This window comes from Mustela nivalis (assembly GCF_964662115.1).
Source record: "Mustela nivalis genome assembly, chromosome: 10".
NCBI lineage: Eukaryota > Metazoa > Chordata > Mammalia > Carnivora > Mustelidae > Mustela > Mustela nivalis.
In genome coordinates, this window is record NC_139029.1 from 59,569,543 (window position 1) to 59,589,296 (window position 19,754).

The 19,754-nt window shown below is 34.2% G+C and overlaps 1 protein-coding gene across 6 annotated transcripts in view; it reads right to left on the reverse strand.

Annotated features, from left to right (window-relative positions):
• Nucleotides 1–19,754, reverse strand: part of LRRIQ3 (leucine rich repeats and IQ motif containing 3) — a 218,557-nt gene that overhangs the window by 90,621 nt on the left and 108,182 nt on the right. For all 6 annotated transcript variants that reach the window (XM_082686579.1, XM_082686578.1, XM_082686580.1 and 3 more), the window contains one exon: nt 15,130–15,286. In XM_082686579.1, coding sequence (XP_082542705.1) covers nt 15,130–15,286 — 157 coding nt within the window. The remainder of the gene's footprint in view (nt 1–15,129; nt 15,287–19,754) is intronic.

The following is a 19,754-nucleotide window of genomic DNA, read 5'->3' on the forward strand; positions in this document are numbered from 1 at the left end:
TTCAAACTGTTAAAATATCCTGGCTTGGATGAATTACTAAATGTATTTCTCTTTTCAACTTTACACTTATCTTGTGTGTACAGCTGATATCCCTAGTGTCCAATCAGAGACAGGCTTTCATCCTGTTGTCCAGGGATGTGCACAATTCCTTTTGACACTGATGAGAGGTAAATACATAAATCCAGCCCACTTCAGTGAAAATTGACCCATATTTTTTTTTTACCCTGAAGAAAAATACAGTGATAAAGTTTAAAGATGGAAAAAAATACAGTTAAACTCTTGAGGTGTACCATTAGTTAATGATAGTCAGCAAATATTATATTTTGCCTTGAGACAGAGAGCTCCAGATTTGCTTTTAGGTGCTCACGAATTCTAATAATCATGGTTCTATGTGATAGCAAGAAACCTAAAAGTATGAATGATAGTTTTTTTTTTTTTTACATTTCAATGAATTCAAAAGTTTAAGTTAAAAAGGAAAGACATGCTTTTTATATATTTTCTCCTATATCTACTCTTCACTGAGATGTTTCTTTAAGAAATGAGTATGGGGGAGCGCATGGGTGGCTCAGAGAGTTAAGCCTCTGTCATTGGCTCTGGTCATGATCCCAGGGTCCTGGGATGGAGCATTGCATCGGGCTCTCTGCTCAGTGGGAAGCCTGCTTCCCCCTCTCTCTCTGCCTGCCTGTTTGCCTACTTGTGATCTCTCTCTGTCAAATAAATAAATGAAATCTTTAATAAAAAAAGAAATGAGTATGAGCATTTCCTATATATTTAGCAACGGATAATATCCATTATTTCCCACACAAAGACTATGCCCCAATTTAAAAAAATTGGATCTTGTATAAGACTCTACTCTGAACTAGTATTTTCAAGATTTATCAACATTCTTAAGATCTGGGGAAAAAATTACTTAGCATAGTGAGTCAGATCAGTTGCCCCTATTCCAAGTACTCTACCTCTAACTGTATCAAAAAGAAACATGCTGCAAAAAGTTAAGGCTCTCCATTTTCATTTTCTTTAATCATTCATTAAAAATTAATTCATTAATTTATCTATATAATTTGTTTTTAGTTTTTTTATATAATCAGCCTATAACATTTCTGGAATAATGAATTTCATTACAATGACCACAGTGTAGAGTAACCCCTTTATCTTCTTTATCTTTGAAAGATATTCTAAGTTCTATTGTAACAGCACTGGAAAAAAAAAAGTTTTATATACATAGTTCATAACTTTGTAAGATCTTTTTGCACTGTTTTATTTTTGACTTGCATCTTACTTTCATCTGTTATCTTTCAATGATAACCTTATTTCTTCCTGCCCACATAGAAAAAGCTCAATGATAAACAGGTTTCTGTTAGCTACTTTCTTCATAGTAGCATGATAGAATAATATTTTAAGAAAATATAATAAAATTATTCCATGAGTTATAATTCAAAATAATATAAGTAGAGTTTATATTATACTTCTTTTAAATGCAATAAATAGTGTTTTCAATCAGTAAATATTTGTTAAGTGCCTCCTATGTGCATTTCACTGTGCTAGATAAAGGGTGGCAAAACAAAATAAAATACAACCTGTCATAAAGTGATTTATTTTCCTAGAGTAAAGACATCCACATAAAAGTCACTTTCCAAGGAAGCATCATATAAATAAACTTAAGTAGAAACATACACAAGAAAAATAATAGTAACCATACTCCAGTCAAATCAGGAAAACGTACTTACTTAATATTGAAAAAGACCAAATCTTGGTACTGGGACATTACCAGGGACTTTATTCTTTTGTTTGATGCTGCAAGCTGAAGTGAAGACAGACAGATAGAGAGGAACAATTCTGGGAACAACCACATTCTTAAACAGAAAAATAAGTAAAGAGATTCTGGGAAGGAGGTTTTGGCCTTGGTGCCAAGAACTTAAGGTGAATGAATGAAGGCATTTTAGTGCCTACTTTATGTACAGAGCATTTGATGGATATTGTAGAAAGAAGGCAATGTGCTAGAATGGAGGTGAATTGGAAGGAAGACACAAAGCAATGCTAAAATTTTATATATCAGCTCTATCTATGAAAAAGAAAAGACTTTCCTTCAATAATTGGCTAATTCGTAGCAGCCAAGATCAAATATAGTTAATTTTAATACTGGAATCTCTCACAATAGGCAGCAATGGTTCTGTCTTGAAGAAAAAGCTGCTGATGAGATACACTCTGTTCGGGTAATTACCCTTTCCCTCCTTTGGAGCTATTAAATCCTCAAATACAGACTCCACTCTCCAATTCTAGGGCCTGAGATAAGAGACAATTAGCTTCTCTGGAGCAATACTTAGAGTTCCATATTAATTTACATTTGCTCAAAGCCTGCCACAAAATTCTGGTAATTAATTTTTTATCTCCTTCTCAGCCTTCATCACTCTATTTGCCTTCGCCATGTTTCCCAGTTCTAAGTTGACATCTGTCTTGGGTCATTTCCCAAGCCTTCATTCCAGCAATGCAATCTCTAACACCAGTTTTCTTCTTAAGACAGTCCTTTAACACAGTGTCTATGCCTTGATACTTGAGGACAGATCTCATTAATACCAGCTTTCTATTTCAACCTGACCCAATTTCAATGCTGCTAAGCTTTTCACAGTAGTTCATCAATTGTTGCTAGACATGTGATGGTGAATAAAGGTGAAAGTATTCATTAGATGTGGAGCTACTTACCAAACTGACTCTCCTTTGCTAGTTCCTCAAACCATAACCATTCTGTGTCTCCTGTACTACTTCAAATTCTTTCTTAATTAACCTAAACAGTTTTACTTTAATTAAAATACCTTTTCCTGTGAATAATAAGATAAAATGTAAATGTTCCCATTTGAATGCCAATTGTAAATACTGTAAATGTCATCAGAAGGTTGAGCTCATTGTAAAGCATCTTGAGGAAAGTGGGAACATGAATTAAGCAGATATGAAAAAGTACATGATGCTTAATTTACATAAGGAAATCATGTGGCAAACAGGTAAGAATAAACAAAGAGACTGGAGATTGAACCAGCTGAAGTGTACTGTTTATAACAGAATAATGAGAAAAAAACATTGAAAAGATAAAATGAAATAAAATTTAAAAAGGCTCTGAAATCTATAGCCTCTTTTATGCTCTTTCCTCTTTCATCTGGAAACCTTCCTACATTTTCTTGTCATCTCTCTATGATATTTTACTATCAAGAAAACTTTAGTCTGATGGCTATAAGATTTCAGACTTTACTCTCTTCTTTATATCATAAATAAAACAATTAAATAACCATTCTAACATTTGGTCACCCACCATCTATACAAAAGTTTGAATGACAAATGTAACTTGTTGATTCTAAGTAATTTCACAGGTATAACAGCACATATGGTATTAAAATGTAGAGATACTATTGTTTGCCAAATATTCATTTTAATTTTAAGCACAAAGGTGAAAATCAAAATATCCATTAACAGCCCTACCCAACTTTACTTTCCACAATTCCTCTCATAAATCTCTTAGTATAGTTAGGATAGTTTCCTTTCCATTCACATATCTTCCAAGCTAAGCCTCATTTTCACAGCTTTGTTCATACATTTTTGAAATGTTACCCTTGATCTCTTCTTTTTTGACATTAAATTTTTCATATGTTCCACCACACATCTGATGCTTAACTATACAGACATATTGTCATCATTATCTCATCTAAGCAACAAATTCATTTTTTAAAGATTCTATTTATTTGAGAGAGAGAGGAGAGGGAGGGAGAGTACAAGCCAGGAGGAGGGGGAGAAACAGAGGGAGGGGGAGAAGAAGACACCCCACTGAGCAAGGGGCCCAATGTGGGACTTGATCCCAGAACCCTGAGATCATGACCTGAGCCAAATGCAGACACTCGGCCAACTGAGCCACCCAAGTGCCCTAAACAACAAATTCCTAAAGACCAAAAAAACTCCACTCTTCTTCATTTCCCTAAAGCATGCTAAGGTGGAAAAATAAAATCATTAAAGAACATAAAATTAGAAATTTAACCAAGTTCTAACACTCCTATAAGGTAGTTATATTGATACTTATTTATATGTATAAACTTATGCATATATCTATTGCCTTTAAAATATGCAGGCAAAGCTGCTTTTATGATTAAAAATGTCATGAAATCTATACTATACCACCAGTGGAATAAACCAGTGTTCTATGGATGGACAAACCATCAATTGTTTCTAAGGCCTTTGAATATTCTTTTCATTTGTCAACTCTCAGAAACTTGCTCTTCATGTCGGATTTTCTATCTATGCATGAATCTTAAAATTGCAAACTTTCAAAAAATTTGAAGGTAAGTAATATAACATTTTTACACATGGGAGGAGTTTACATATTGATTTTTTTAATGTGAGTATAATGGTATAAAACAAAAATTATAGGGTAATAGATTTAAATAATAATTATGATAATAAAATTATACTACTGAAGGTTCTTAGGATACTGGATCTTGTTCTTCAATAGTATATTATTTAAGTAACAAAACTTTGCAATGTCAAGTTATTGTGTGGGGTAGACATATAGATCAATAGAACAGAACTTAAGAGTCCAGAAACAAACACTTGTATATGGTCAATTGAATTCTGACAAGGATATCAAGATAATTCAATAGAAGGATGAGTTTTCATTTTTCCTTTCAAAAAAATATGGATTCCTAATTCATACTATATAAACTAAAAATGAACTGTAGGCCTAAATAGAAGAGCTAAGATTATAAAACTCTTAGAAAAAAAAACATAGAAACAGGGATGCCTGGGTGGCTCAGTCAGTTAACTGTCTGCCTTCAGCTCAGGTCATGATTCCATGGTCCTTGAATGGAGTCCCACATTGGGCTCCTTGCTCAGCAGGGAGTCTGCTTCTCCCTCTGCCTGCTGCTCTCCTGCTCCTGTGCTCTCACTCTCTCTCTCTCTTACTCTCTCTCTCTCTGACAAATAAATAATCTAAAAAAAAAAAAAAAGAAAGAAAAAAAAACACAGAAATAAATCTTTTAAGACCTTGGTTCGGATAATTGTTTCTTATATTTGACATGAAAAATATAAGTGATCAAGGAAAAAAAGAGATGAATTACATTTCATCAAAATTAAAGTTTTTGTGTTTCAAATTTAAAAAGTCAAAGACAACCTACATAACAGGAATGGGAGGAAATCAGAGAGGGAGAAAAACCATGAGAGACTCTGGACTCTGGGAAACAAACTGAGGGTTACAGAAGGGAGGGACGTGGGGGAATGGGGTAACCAGGTGAGGGTACATATTGTGATGAGCACTGGGTATTACATGCAACTAATGAATCACTGAACACTAACTCAAAAACTATTTATGTACTACTATATGTTGGCTAATTGAACATAATAAAAAAAAACTATTATGTGAAAATATACGTAAGAGGAAGAAGAATGTGACATTAAAAAAAAAAAACTATTATAAAATGATGAAAGTATTTGAATAGACAGTTCTCCAAAGACATACAAGTGTCCAATAAATATGTGAAAATGTCCTCATCATCATTAGTTATTGGGAAATAAAAGTTTAAATCACAGTGATGCACGAATTCATACTGACCAGGCTGGTTATAATAAAAAAGACAGATAATAACAAGTAGTGAGGATTTGGAGAAATTAAAACTCTCATAAATTGATGATATGAATGTAAATGGTACAACTGCCATGGAAAACAGTTTGTTATTTCCTCAAAAATTTATTACCATCTCATCCTCCTACAACTCCACTACAATGTATCTAGCCAATAAAACTGAAAAATATGTCTGCACAAATATTTGTATATGGATGTTCACAGCTGCATTATTAATAATAGTCATAAATTGGAAGCAACCTACTTAATGAATAGATTACAAAATGTGGCAGTTATACAATAAAATATTATTTGGCCATAAAAATGAATGAAATACTGATACATGATACTACATGGATGAATCTTGGAAACAATATGCTAAGTGAAAGAAGCGAGACACAAATGACCACATATTTTATTATTCTATGTATATTAAATGCCCAGAATAGGCCAACTCATAGATATAGAAAATAGATTAATGGTTGCAAGGGCCCACAAGGATAACTGCTAATAGTATGGGATTTCATTTTGGGGCAATGAAAATGTTCTGGAATTAGATAATGGTAATGATTGCAGAAGTCTGTGAATATACTTAAAATCACTGAATCGAATAATTTAAAAGGATGAACTTTAGGTTATGCAAATTTATCTCAGTAGAGATATTATAAAAAATATTGTAGAGTTGACAATTCAGTTTCAGTAGTGCTTGTCAGAGTTATAATGAAATGTCAAAGATATGAAGTACCCAAAATAATTAATATAATGAAAAGAGACTGGAGAAAAATCATTAAAAATTTCCAGGTGATTTTAGGATTCAAGTTTTTAAAAAACTATAACAATTTTAGTGTTATAAAAAGTTAATAATGTAAGGAAAACGCCAAATAAATTTGCAAATTATTTTAGCATTTGGAAAAACTGAAACAGAAAATAACTAAAAATGTGCAGAACAACACATTTATCATTAATTTTCATTTGAAATTATTAACTAGATTTTAATATATTTTAATATATTTTTTCTCTTTTTGAATCATAAATATGAATTTTTTGAAGCACCTATGGAATTATAACAAATCAAGTTTCAAGCTAGATTACCTAGAACAAACAAGAACCTATAAAAATATATATTTTTAAAAAACTGAAATAACTTGTTAAGAAAAGTACTGACAATTGTTAGGTAATTAATATTCCCTAAAATACAGATAATTACTGCCAAATATCAAAAAGTAATATAAAATATATAGGCTACTCATGGTAGTGATAGGAAGAAGAAACACCATGTACCCTTAACTGCAGGAAACCAACAGGATTTCTGTAGGGGAGATGGGTTGCGGGATGGGGTAACTGGGTGATAGGCATTAACGAGGGCACGTAATGTGATGAGCACTGGGTGTCATATGCAACTGATGAGAATGATTAAACTCTATATCTGAAACTAACGATGTACTTACTGTATGTTGGCTAATTGAATTTAAGTAATAAAAAAGGAAAAAAGAAACTGTGTAATAATATTAACACTTAAAATTAAATTTTAAAATCAATATAAAGAAAAAGAGATTTGATATTTAAAATATACTTTTAAAAACATAAATAAATAAATGAAGATGGTTATCAGATCGAAGGAAAATGAACTAGTTATTTAATAATAGAAAATATGAGAAGTCAAAACAACCACATCCAAGATTGGCAGAATAGAAATTTGGGGAAATTTTGAATTTCAAAAAAGCCAAATGAAATTTTTTTAAAGTCTTCATAAAACAGGAATTATTTCTCAAGAAAATTAGGATTTATCAGGTCAACAATCCAGATTTAAAGATTTATCAGAAATCAAAATCCCAGAGAAGTAAACCCAATATTCAATACTGTTTTTGTTCTAATAATATTTGTAGATCAGGAAAAAACAACTTAACAAACTAAATTATATGTTTGATGTCTCAGGAGGTCAAGAGTAAAATATCAAAGCCCATGTCTGCCCAAGGAGGGGATACTGTCCACATCATTCAAACTCAAGGCTATACCATGAGATATAAATGAACAGTCCTAAAGAAAAACAAGATCTGGATAATGCATAAAATCTCAAGTTTTGAACTTTCAGGTGACCCAATAATTATGGCAATCCTTAGTGCATGGTAATAAAGCAAATGAAAATACTTGAAGGGCATAAACGTAAGTCAGTTTTCTGCTTGGTATAAAATTAAGCTTCTCCTCTGAGTCAGTTGCCCAAAAAGATAAGAAACTGAGTAATGAAGAGAGCCAAGCTGATGGGTACCAGGTAGATTTCTTGCCTCTCCAGGAAATACTTCAGGCATAAATACCCATTATAGTCTGTGGAAGTATGTACACAATGTCTTTTTACACAGAGCAAAAGATTACATCCAAATTGTATATTTTAACAAAAGGAAATCTGTAGATATATTGTCAATTGTTCTCTAACAGGTTCTAAAATGTCAGAGTAGCATGCAGATATGTGAAGATTCTGAGATGGAACTGAGATGGAGCGGAGATGGAACTATGATTGTGAAGAAAAGATGATTTTCAAATATAGAAAAGATAGCCACTTCACTGAGAAATATTAATAATAAAAAGATTTTATTTACATTTGTATTTATAATTGTTTTGTGATTACTAGGGGACAATATTATTGTATATTATTGATATTAAAACATACCAATGGGGGGGAGATACCAATGAAGTTATCATCTGGCATAACTTACAATAATCTCCTTATAAATTTTTCCTAATTTCTATCTGTCTCAGGTTTAAGTCATTTAATTCTTCTTTATTCACTTCAATGCACCAAAGTATCTGTTGAGCAGTACCAACAGCACTTCATAGCTCCTATCTCTTTACTTCTTCTAGATGGGTTATGCTATTAGGTGAATCCTTTGCTCAATTCTCTTTTTCCTACTGATCTTGGCAACTCCCAAAGTTTTCACCTCGATTTGTATTAAAATAGTGTTCACTTGCTGCTTTTCAAAATTTATTCTGCAATTGCTTGGTTTCAAATCTTCCTGTCTGAATCTTACGGCACTAATCACATAAATGGTTACAGGTGGGTTTTTCCAGAAATGAAATACCAAGACAGAATTAAGTGTGCAAATGGTTTACTGGGAAGTAACACCAGTTAAAGGAAAATGGAGGAAGTGGATTAATCAGGGAGAGCTTCTGCCAACCACCTTGGAACTCTGAAGCAAAGTCTTGTCTGTCTGAAAATCCCACACTGAGTAGAAACGGCCAGGTCCTTGTAATACTGTCTTACTCATTAATTGGCTGGAGTTTGCCTAAAGAAAATAGTGTGACCTAGACTTGAAAGCAGAGTTTGACCCTGAAGAAAAAAAAATGAAAAAAAAAAAAAAAAAAAAACTAAACTAAACGAAAAGCTGGAACTCTCAGCTAATGACACTCCTTGCATCTGAGAAACCACAAATGGTAATATTATCCTTGCATATTTCTGTCCTAATCTTATTCATCTAGTTCCAAGTCTTCTCTTTTTAGTCTCGGTAAAATCTTCGATTAAAGGGGACACTGCTTTATTTATTTTTACTGTCAGTGATGAGGAGAGAACCTGATACCTAAAAAGCACACAATAAATACCTGCAAAACTTTATTAAATGGCTACATTTAGCTCCCTAAGTATTGATGAGGTCATTAAGCTTCACTTTCACGTTTGAACCATCATTATTGTTTTTTTTTTAACCTAAAAGAGGGCTGAATTAAGCTTAAATTAACTTTAGCCTCAGGCAACCCTAGCATCTGTCCGTATATACTATTCCAATATCTCATACTTCCACCTACCACTAAAAGCCACTATTTCCCTGAAGTCTTAATACTCAGGATAACTCTATCTCTTTTGGTCAGACCCATTAGATGTAAGCAACTAAAATAGATTTGAATTTGTATACTCCTCTCAGTTCTACACTTTATATATGTCAGTCCTTACCCAGTGAGTTTTTCTTAGCTTTTCCCTCTCTCCCTAAAAGTTCCAGCATAGAACATGCTTGATTACAATTTTCTAAGGCTTCAGTTTCTTTCAATGCTAAGGACATTGTAAATATTCAAAAGATACCCATTTGAAATGAACTGAATTGCTGATGGGGCCCAAAAATGACAGACAATAACAAAGGACAATTTTTAAAGACTGTCATCACAAAGCTTCTTTCTTACAGAATTACATAGGTTGGAACAACATTACAGAAACACATTGAAAATAAAGATCAGTTTCCAGTATAAAAAAAGCACTCTTATTTCACACACACAAAAAAGAAATTTAAAAATAAAATATCTTTAAGTTTCTTTTTAACACCTCATATCATTAAAATAAGGTGACCAAATCTTTATCTCCTGAATCCAGTAGAAGATCAGCCCTCCCTATATTTGCTTACTATCACTTACTGTTGAGCTAGAAAAAGAAGGCAAAAGTAAATTCAGTATTTCTTGGCACACAAAAATGATCCTCATATATGATTAGTTACTTGGATTTATAAAATTAGGGCAAACTCATCCTTCTGTGCAAGTTGTGCTGTGCACAACCCCAGGGAACATAATCTACATAGACAATGATGTAAATGCACTTGTACACTGCATAGTAGCCCTGATTAAGGTGAGCCCTTTTCTTTCCTCTAACTCACATAGGACATGTGATAAATCAACTCATCTTTTAATAGTAAAAAGAGAACTACAGCTCACAAAGATATACAGATGGCAAGTAAACATGAAAATATGTATATGTCATTAAAAAATTACAAGTTAAAGCAACAAGACATTATTAGACATCTATTAGAGTAGCCAAAATTTAGAATACTAGAACCACCACATCCTGGCAAAGATATGGAGCAATGAATGAGAGCTCATTCATTGCTGGTAAGAATGCATAATGGTACAGCCACTTTGGAAGACAGCTTGGCAGACTTTTACAAAATTAAATATATTCTTACTATATGATTCAGCAATCATGCTCTACTACATTAACCTAAAAAACCTGAAAATTTATGTCCACACAAAAGCCTGCACAGGGATGATTATAGAAACTTTTTTCCTAATTGCCAAAACTTGGAAGTACTAAGAGGTTCTTCAAAGATGAATGGATAAGCTGCAGTACACTCAGACAATGAAATAATAGGAAATGAGCTATTAAGCCATGAGAGAAGGAGGAGAGATAAATGCATATTACTAAGTGAAAGAAGCCAATCTGAAAGCTTCTATATCTTTAGGAAAACGTATTTAATAATAATGGAAAAGGTTCAGAGGAGGACTGTATTTGAAAACATGTTCTATTTTGTTTTATGAAAATGGTGTTCAATATGGCATGTGTATACCATCAGCATTAGTTATGAGAAAAAGTTTTGGAAGCAAGGAAACAAATCAATAAAAATTTTCTTAAATTTCAACCAAATCAGCTATCTAAAGCAAATTTTACTTTAGTATAGATGACTGCCATATTAGATTATGTCCAGTGTCTCCAGGAAACATACAATGGCATAAAGGAGTATAAGATTTGAATATCCAACGTATTAAAAGTGGTTCCAAGTAAGAAATCCTTTCCAGAAAAATTGGATTGGATTGCCTTATTGATCCCTCTCCTCATTTTGTTGCTGGCTAGGGAGAACATATCCACGCACTCCAGAAAATGTGTCAAAACAAAGGTTATGTAATTCTAACCTTTATGCTTCAAGAAGGGAAGGTGTTGCTCAAGTTCTAAGAAAAAAAAAAATAGATCATGATTCTAGGAGGTAGGCTGTCAAAGAAGATTGAGATTACAAAACAGATTTATTCTTTCTTTCCATGAGGCTGAAACTTAAGATTCCTGGCCATCACTCTTTTTTATCTCTGAGATGCTTTCTCTCCTTCCTAACAACATATGACTAAGCCAGCTTAAGGAAGCTTCATATGTGAGGGTGTCAGGGTAGGAGAAAAAGGAGCAACTAGGCTACCTCTGAGATAAATACATGGCAAATTGCTTTCCTTTCTTCTGAATCTCTTCCCTTTTGGCTCCAATGGGTGTGACTCTCTCTTATACTGTATCTCTTCTAAAATTTATGTCTGCAATATAGGAAATAAGTGAAAGAATAATACAAAGCTAACAAAGCATAAATAATGAAGAATATCTTATAGTCTAGCCAAAATTACTAAAATTTTTCAATGGAATTTCAGGTCAACATCCCAGTTAGAAACTGCTTTGTTTGCTATTACTCCCTAGACACATATTTTCCACAGTTAGCTTTGAGGAAAAGGGTTGACTACATCAAAGAAAATTTCAAGTATTCTACGGTATCATAGCAAAATCCATCATAAGAGTATCTACATTTCCTTAAAATCCATCATAATATATAAACTTCCCCAAAACTTGATCCAATTGACCATCATAATTCTGTATCTAAGTTCCTCCTCTGCAAAAGGACCAATCACCATTTGACCATGTAAGCCATGGATAAATAATGTCCCTAGCAATTGTTCTAGACGCTCAATTTCCTCTGATCCACTTTTTTTTTTTTTTTAAATCAGATTCCTTACTGATGAATCCTGACTTTTGGTTCTGTATCTCCTTCAATAGCTTAAGCATGCACCATAAATTCGGGATGCTTATATGGACTTCTAGCTTTGCAGCACAGCATTTCTTAAATAAATGTACCTTGAACTCACTCCTCTATCTCTTTCCATCCCCAAACAGGAGAAAAACAGATACTGATTACTTATCTAGTTATTAAAACTTGAATTCGTCTCTTTGCTAATCCTTTCCATTATTTGAACAAAGTCAGGAAATGACAGATGCTGGCGAGGATGCGGAGAAAGGGGAACCCTCCTCCACTGTTGGTGGGAATGCAAGCTGGTGCAGCCACTCTGGAAAACAGCATGAAGGTTCCTCAAAATGTTGAAAATAGAACTGCCCTATGACCCAGCAATGCACTATTGGGTATTTACCCTAAAGATACAAACGTAGTGATCCAAAGGGGCACATGCACCCGAATGTTTATAGCAGCAATGTCCACAATAGCCAAACTATGGAAAGAACCTAGATGTCCATCAACAGATGAATGGATCAAGAAGATGTGGTATATATACACAATGGAATACTATGCAGCCATCAAAAGAAATGAAATCTTGTCATTTGCGACAACATGGATGGAACTAGAGTGTATCATGCTTAGCGAAATAAGTCAAGCAGATAAAGACAACTATCATATGAACTCCCTGATATGAGGAAGTGGTGATGCAACATGGGGCTTAAGTGGGTAGGAGAAGAATAAATGAAACAAGATGGGATTGGGAGGGAGACAAACCATAAGTGACTCTTAATCTCACAAAACAAACTGAGGGTTGCTGGGGGGAGGGGGTTTGGGAGAAGGAGGTGGGATTATGGACATTGGGGAGGGTATGTGCTTTGGTGAGTGCTGTGAAGTGTGTAATCCTGGTGATTCACAGACCTGTACCCCTGGGGATAAAAATATATGTTTATAAAAAATAAAAAATTTAAAAAAAATAAAAAAAAATAAATTCCCATAAAATAAAATAAATGAAATAAAATAATAAGATAAATAAATTAAAAATGAATAAATAAAATAAAATAAATAATAAAATAAATTTCAAAAATTTAAAATAAATTCCAAGTATTTTATTATTCCTCCCTTTCCCCTACTTAGCTTTTTTAAATGTTTCTTGGATCCTAGATTCTCTAAGGCATTCTATGTCATCACTTGTTCTCACTCTAGTTTCTCATTAACCAAGTACTAAGTAACAATAACGAGTTATGTAAGAAAGAAAAATAACAAAAGAATAGTACACCAAATAAGTGAGCTAAAGAGGAGACTACAAATGAAGCCACCAGAAGATGGAACAACAATTTTATACAGAAAAATTAAAGACTCAAAGATGAACCTTACAAGTTAGAATAATTTCAATTACTCTTGAGAAATTGAGCTGAGCAACTTCTATAATGTTTTATAAGTAATAACTATAAAGAGTGACAAAGCATAGGACAATATATATATTCATAGAATATGAAATAATAGTTCTTAATATTAATAGTGATATGGTTAGCAGAATTACCAATGATATTAAAGAGCTTTAGAAAACTCCTTATAGTGAATATATTTCCAATATTTCTTAACATTCAAAATACTTCCTGACAGTGATATATTCTACCTAACTTCACAGATATTAAATAAAATGTCTCTATAATATGAATATTTTATTTCTATTTATGCACATATAGTAGTCACTTACCATAACAACATATACCTATATATACATATATACCCATATATGTACATAATATTTTGCATTTGGATATATGCCTATGTATATATGTGTAAATATTTTATAAATACATAATATATATCCAAATCGGTTGTCAATTGGATATGTACCATATGCAATAGTCAATGAAAGTCTCCTCTGCATAAAGCATATAGAAAAGCAGGTTTCATGTTCAAAATTAGTGAGTTTATGTTCTACATAGAGGACCAAAAGACACTTCAAATGAGCATAATTCTTTTATAAAACATAGTATCATATAGAGCAAATTAATACAGTGGGCACTATGTGCTAATGAGGAAAAAGTTTTGAATGAGATACATATGCCTTTAAACCTATATTTTTAATTCAATGAGTAATTTTTTGTGGGTTTTAAGGGCTTGGAAGATATTCCTGTGCTATTTCTAGAATACATGTCTTCAATAACACTGAAATCAGACTAATGAGAGTCTGGACCTTTTGTAGTCCTTTCTAATCATGTTAATATAATGGAAACATTTGTAGTGCAAGCTACTTAGAAACAGTCTCATTTGTGAAGAAGTTACCACAAACAGCGCTTTACACATTATTAAAAGTTTGTTCTAGTTAGTTATAATACAATGCCAAGTCTTCATTTCTGCCATTATATAATATCCAAATTAAAAAAAAAAAAACTCTAAAGATTAAAAAAAGCACAAATTCTGGAGTTAGAAAACCTGAAGTTGAGTTTTAGCAATGCCACTCAATTATGCCCCCATCAGAGCCTTACTTTCCCTATTTAAAAAATGAGATAAAAATATCTATCTTACAGTGTTGTGGAGAATAAATTACAGAACACATGCAAAATATCTAGCACAGTGCCTGATACATAGTAGGCACTCAATAAATAAAAGCTTCTTTCTATTTTCAACGTGTCCTCAAAGCAATACATAACTTAGCAAAAAACAATGAATGAATATATATAGTATTAACAGCCTTTAATAAACTAAATACTTTTTTAAGTTTTCAACTACTATGAAGAGATTTTTTACATTAATGTTAATAACTACTTATAATAATCAATACAAGAAAAATATACAAAACATAAATATAAAAATTGTTGTAATAAGAATAACGCACCACAAAAATTATATTTGTGTTGTTATTATATGACTTTTCTTTCATTGAGAAAATCCCAAGCAGAATATTAACAATATAATGGAAAATATTTAAAAGAGAATGAAGAGATTTTACAAATGCTACATAAATTATAGCTATAGCATCTTAAATAAAAATATTTTAAAGATAAGTGATAAACTAATTATACTTACATGTTTCCAATGTGTAAGCTTTCCCATTATATTAGTTTCAGGTTGAAAAAAGAGATTCTTAAAGATCCTGTCTTCATATCCTTTGTGTATGTAAATCCATTTTGTTTCACATTCACCAATAAGTTTCTCCTGGCGTTTTTTGCACAGCAACAGGGGGCTGAGTATAAGGGGGGAAAATTGTCATTTAGTTTCTTTGCCATAAAGAAAAGAAAGAAAACTACTCATGAGTTCACGTACACCTTTGAAAACAGGGTAGTATATTTAATGTAATATTTGTTTTCAAATTACTATTATATAAAACTACTTAGGCACTAAGGTTTGCTCATCATCCTTCACCAAGGAATGAATGAGTGCTGAGAAATCTCTGGTGATATGAATCCACAAACAATTCTGTACTCATGTTTCACTATGTATTTTATAATATAATGGCAAGAAGAACATGACTAAATTTTCTATAGAAATATAAGACAACCAGTATGAAATCTTTTGACTTTTCTCCTGCAGTGCAGAAGTCAGTAACACTCATTCTATGTAATGAAATAGTAAAGTTGTTTGCATTAAAGTGATGAACCAAGTAGAAGTGAGTTGAGGGAAATTGAAGGGAGAGACAAACAATGAGAGACTGTGAACACTGAGAAACAAACTGAGGGTTTTGGAGGGGAGAGGGGCAGCAGTTTGGGTGAGCCTGGTAGTGGGGGTTAAGGAAGGCACATACTGCATGAAGCCCTGTGTGTGGTGCATAAACAATGAATCTTGGAACACTGAAAAAAAATTATAAAAGATAACAGTTGCCATTTGTTTTACCTCTGCTATTAGATATGAGTGAATTGTCTTTCACACAGGCTGGATTGGGATAGTAATACTGAAAAGAAACAAGATAATGTGGGAATTTCAGGATACAAAAATTCTAGCAGAGCAAACAGCAGGTACAAAAAGCCAGTCAGAAGTATGCTATTAGCAGAGGTAAAACAAAATTAACCAAGGAAAGCAATTTTTCCCATTTTTCATATTAGTGGTAGTGGCTACTAACTAGTTAGTAGTTAGTGGTCACTAACTGCCAAAAGAAGAAAGAAACCAGGGATTTTCAAAGAAAATCTTTCATTCTGAAAGTAACCAATATGTGCTCTGTGAAGAGAAAAAAATCCTTAATACCATGAAGCTTATATTCTCTTAAAAGTAGAGATAGGGGAACTTGGTGGCTCAGTCAGTTAAGTATCTGCCTTTGGCTCAGGTCATGATCCAGGGTCCTGGGATCGCCCTGTCAGGTTTCCGGCTCCGTGGAGATCCTGCTTCTCCCTCTCCTCCCTGCTCCTGCTCTCTCTCTCACTATCGCTGTTGCCAGCTCTCTCTCTCTCAAATAAATAAATCAATCTTCAAAAAAATTAAGTAGAGATAGATAATACAGAAATAAAACACTAGAGATATGAGTGAATTGTCTTTCACACAGGCTGGATTGGGATAGTAATACTGAAAAGAAACAAGATAATGTGGGAATTTCAGGATACAAAAATTCTAGCAGAGCAAACAGCAGGTACAAAAAGCCAGTCAGAAGTATGCTTAAGGAGGCAAGAATATATTTGATATAGGTCACTGGAATGGACAATCATTGTTGAGTTTTTAGGAAAAAAGTAGCTTTGAATAGAATCACATTAGGTAGACAGTTTCTGGGATACAGTTGTGAGGAGTTCTGTGGATCCTCTCCCCAGTGAGACAAGTATTTAAAATCTCTGGAAATTATCCTAAGGGCATACAGCAAATAAACAAATATTTATTCAATAAAATCTATTATAGCTCAGTAAGAACAGTGAGACACTTTTGGATTTAAACAATTCACTGTCTCTTTTCTCTCTGTCTCGCCCGACCTAGGTTCAGACTACCAAAAGTTCTAATCCAAAAAGGCAAAACCGAGAAAACACAGGATCCCTTCCCTACCTAGTTCCAGTCGAGGGCTACAGAGTCACTGCAAGAAACACCCTAGCCTGGATCCATGTTTTAGAGAATCTATTTCAAGCAAGAATGTCTGAGAGAACTTGGGCTCTCTTCCTCCTCTTAGAACTCACTTATACGGTAGAAGCTTTAACTCAGGTGCAATAGGGAGAGAATACTGGAACCCTGATAGCTCTTGCCCTCAGAAAGTGATAAACACTTACAAGGAGAAGGGTTGCTCTAAGAGAGTAGAAAGCTAAACTAAACCATCTTGAGGTTTATCAGAGAGAACCAAAAGAGACGGCTAAGAAGAGCTCTTCTGAGATCTGAAGAAACTGCAAAAACTGGCCTCAAAGATCACTTTCGAAAAGAGTTCAGTTTTAAAAGATCACATTGTGGAGCAATTTATTTCCAGGGAATTGTTGAAAACAATAGTCAGATGGCAATTAGTGAAAGTTAATAATAGGTGCTATACCTTCAGAATAGCCTAACAAGAAATCAGAAAAGGGGAAACTCAAAAGAGTTTTAGCACTCAAAGAGCGCTAAAATCACTCATTCCAAGGGTGACTGCACCTGGCTAAAAGTTTGCCCTCTAAGGAGCAATACCAGAGGCTACCCAATGCAGGGGAAATAAAGTTTACTAACATAGTGTAGCTAAGTTATTAAACAAAAAGTCCAGGTAAGGAGATCAACCAAGGGTGGTTACAATATACTATCTAAAATGTCCAGTTTTCAACAAAAAATTATGGGACAAAGAAACACAAAAGTATAGGCAAAGAGTAAGCCTTTTTTTTTTTTTTAAAGATTTCATTTATTTGACAGAGAGAGATCACAAGCAGGCAGAGAGGCAGGCAGAGAGGAAGAAGCAGGCTCCCTGCTGAGCAGAGCCCAATGCAGGGCTCAATCCCAGGACCCTGAGATCATGACCTGGGCCAAAGGCAACAGCTCAACCCACTGAGCCACCCAGGCGCCCCAAAGAGTAAGCCTTTGAAACTGCCTTTGAAAGGGCACAAATCCCAGACATAACAGATAAATACTTAAAGACAACTATTATAAATATGTTTAAAGGAAATAAGCCTCAAATAAGTAAAGAAAGGTATAAAAAGATGATCTTTTCAAATAGAGATTATCAATAAAGACACAGAAATTAAAAAACAGAACCAAATGAAAATTCTGCTGTTGAAAAGTACAGTAATTGGAATGAAAATTTTGCTAGAGTAGTTCAACAGTAGATTTGAATTAGAAGAAGAAAAAAATCAGAAATCCACCAACATATGACTAATAGGACTTACCAGGGGAGAGAGAGAAAAAAGACAGAAAAAATTATTAGAAGTGTTAAAACTTTATGAAATCTGATGAAAAACATTAATCTACACAACCAAGAGCTCAAAAAAACTATAAGTAAAATAAATGCATAAAAATCATATCCAGATACATCGGAGTAAAATAGCTGAAATCCAGGGGCACCTCGGTTGTTCAGTCAGTTAAATATCTGCCTTTGGCTTAGGTCATGATCTCAGGGTCCTCAGATTGAGACCAGCATCAGGCTCTCTGCTCAGTGGGAAGTCTTCTCCCTCTCATTCTCCCTCTGTGTGTTCTTTCTCTCTCTCTCTTCCATTCTTTCTCTCTCTCTCAAATAAATAAAATCTTTAGAAAAAAATAGCCGAAATCCAAAATCAAAGGGAAAATCCTGAAAATAGCAGAAGAAAAAGGCCTAGTCATACATGCACAAGGGAACCCAAGTAAGATTAACTTAAACAAGGGGATTTTCTGGCCCTGGAACCTGGTATGCCATTGCATGGGAGCTAAGTCATAGCCCTACCACTTTAAAGCGTGGCTTCCGGCACCATTTGACAGGCAGGGAACACCAGCAACGCTCAAGCTAAGAGGGAAGTGGGCAGAGCTGATTCACCCCAAGAGCAAATATAGCACCCGGTTTAGAGGGTTCCCCTGCTTTGCCCAGTCAAGGGAGTTAATTCATAGCTTCACCACTGCTCACTATAGCTCCTGGTCCCTCTCAATGGGAAAACCTGTTTAGGAAAACTTAGGAGTTGTCTAGAGTGGTCCACCCACAAGAGAGCTAAGTCATAGCACCATGTGCCGCACAGCATGATCCCTGGTTTCATCAGATGGAAAGGGCTGCCAAGAATAACCAGAAGCAAACACTTACAAGGAGAAGGAGAACCCAGCAAAAATGAGTGGCAGGCAGATAGAGCTGACTGCTCCCGAAGAAAGGCAGTGGTCTTATTCAGCCAGGGAGCTTTCAGCATGGGGCATTTTGAGTCAAGGCCACAAACAACGAACTTAAGTGGACTTGGAACTGTTTCTCTCACTGCACCTAGGCAAGGAAACTAATTTGCACTTATTGCTGAATATTGGCTTCAGCCTGCCCAATCTGAGAATCTTACCCTAGAGCATACAAGAAACAGTGTATTCCATCCAATAGCTCTGCTCAGAGTGGCACTTGAATAGAGAGCACAGTCCATGACTTTCTCTGTCTGCAGAGCGAAACGGGTCACAGCTGACTAGGATATTCATAGTCACCAAATAATGAGATGTGCAAGCCCGGACTCCTCTCCTACTGTCCTGGTAGGGCAAAAAACTAATTCAAAGCTTCATCTACTGCTGAGTATACTACCAAATCCCAACCACCTAATAATTCTAACCAGAGACTGATCTAGGCCTAACCATAGAGCCCA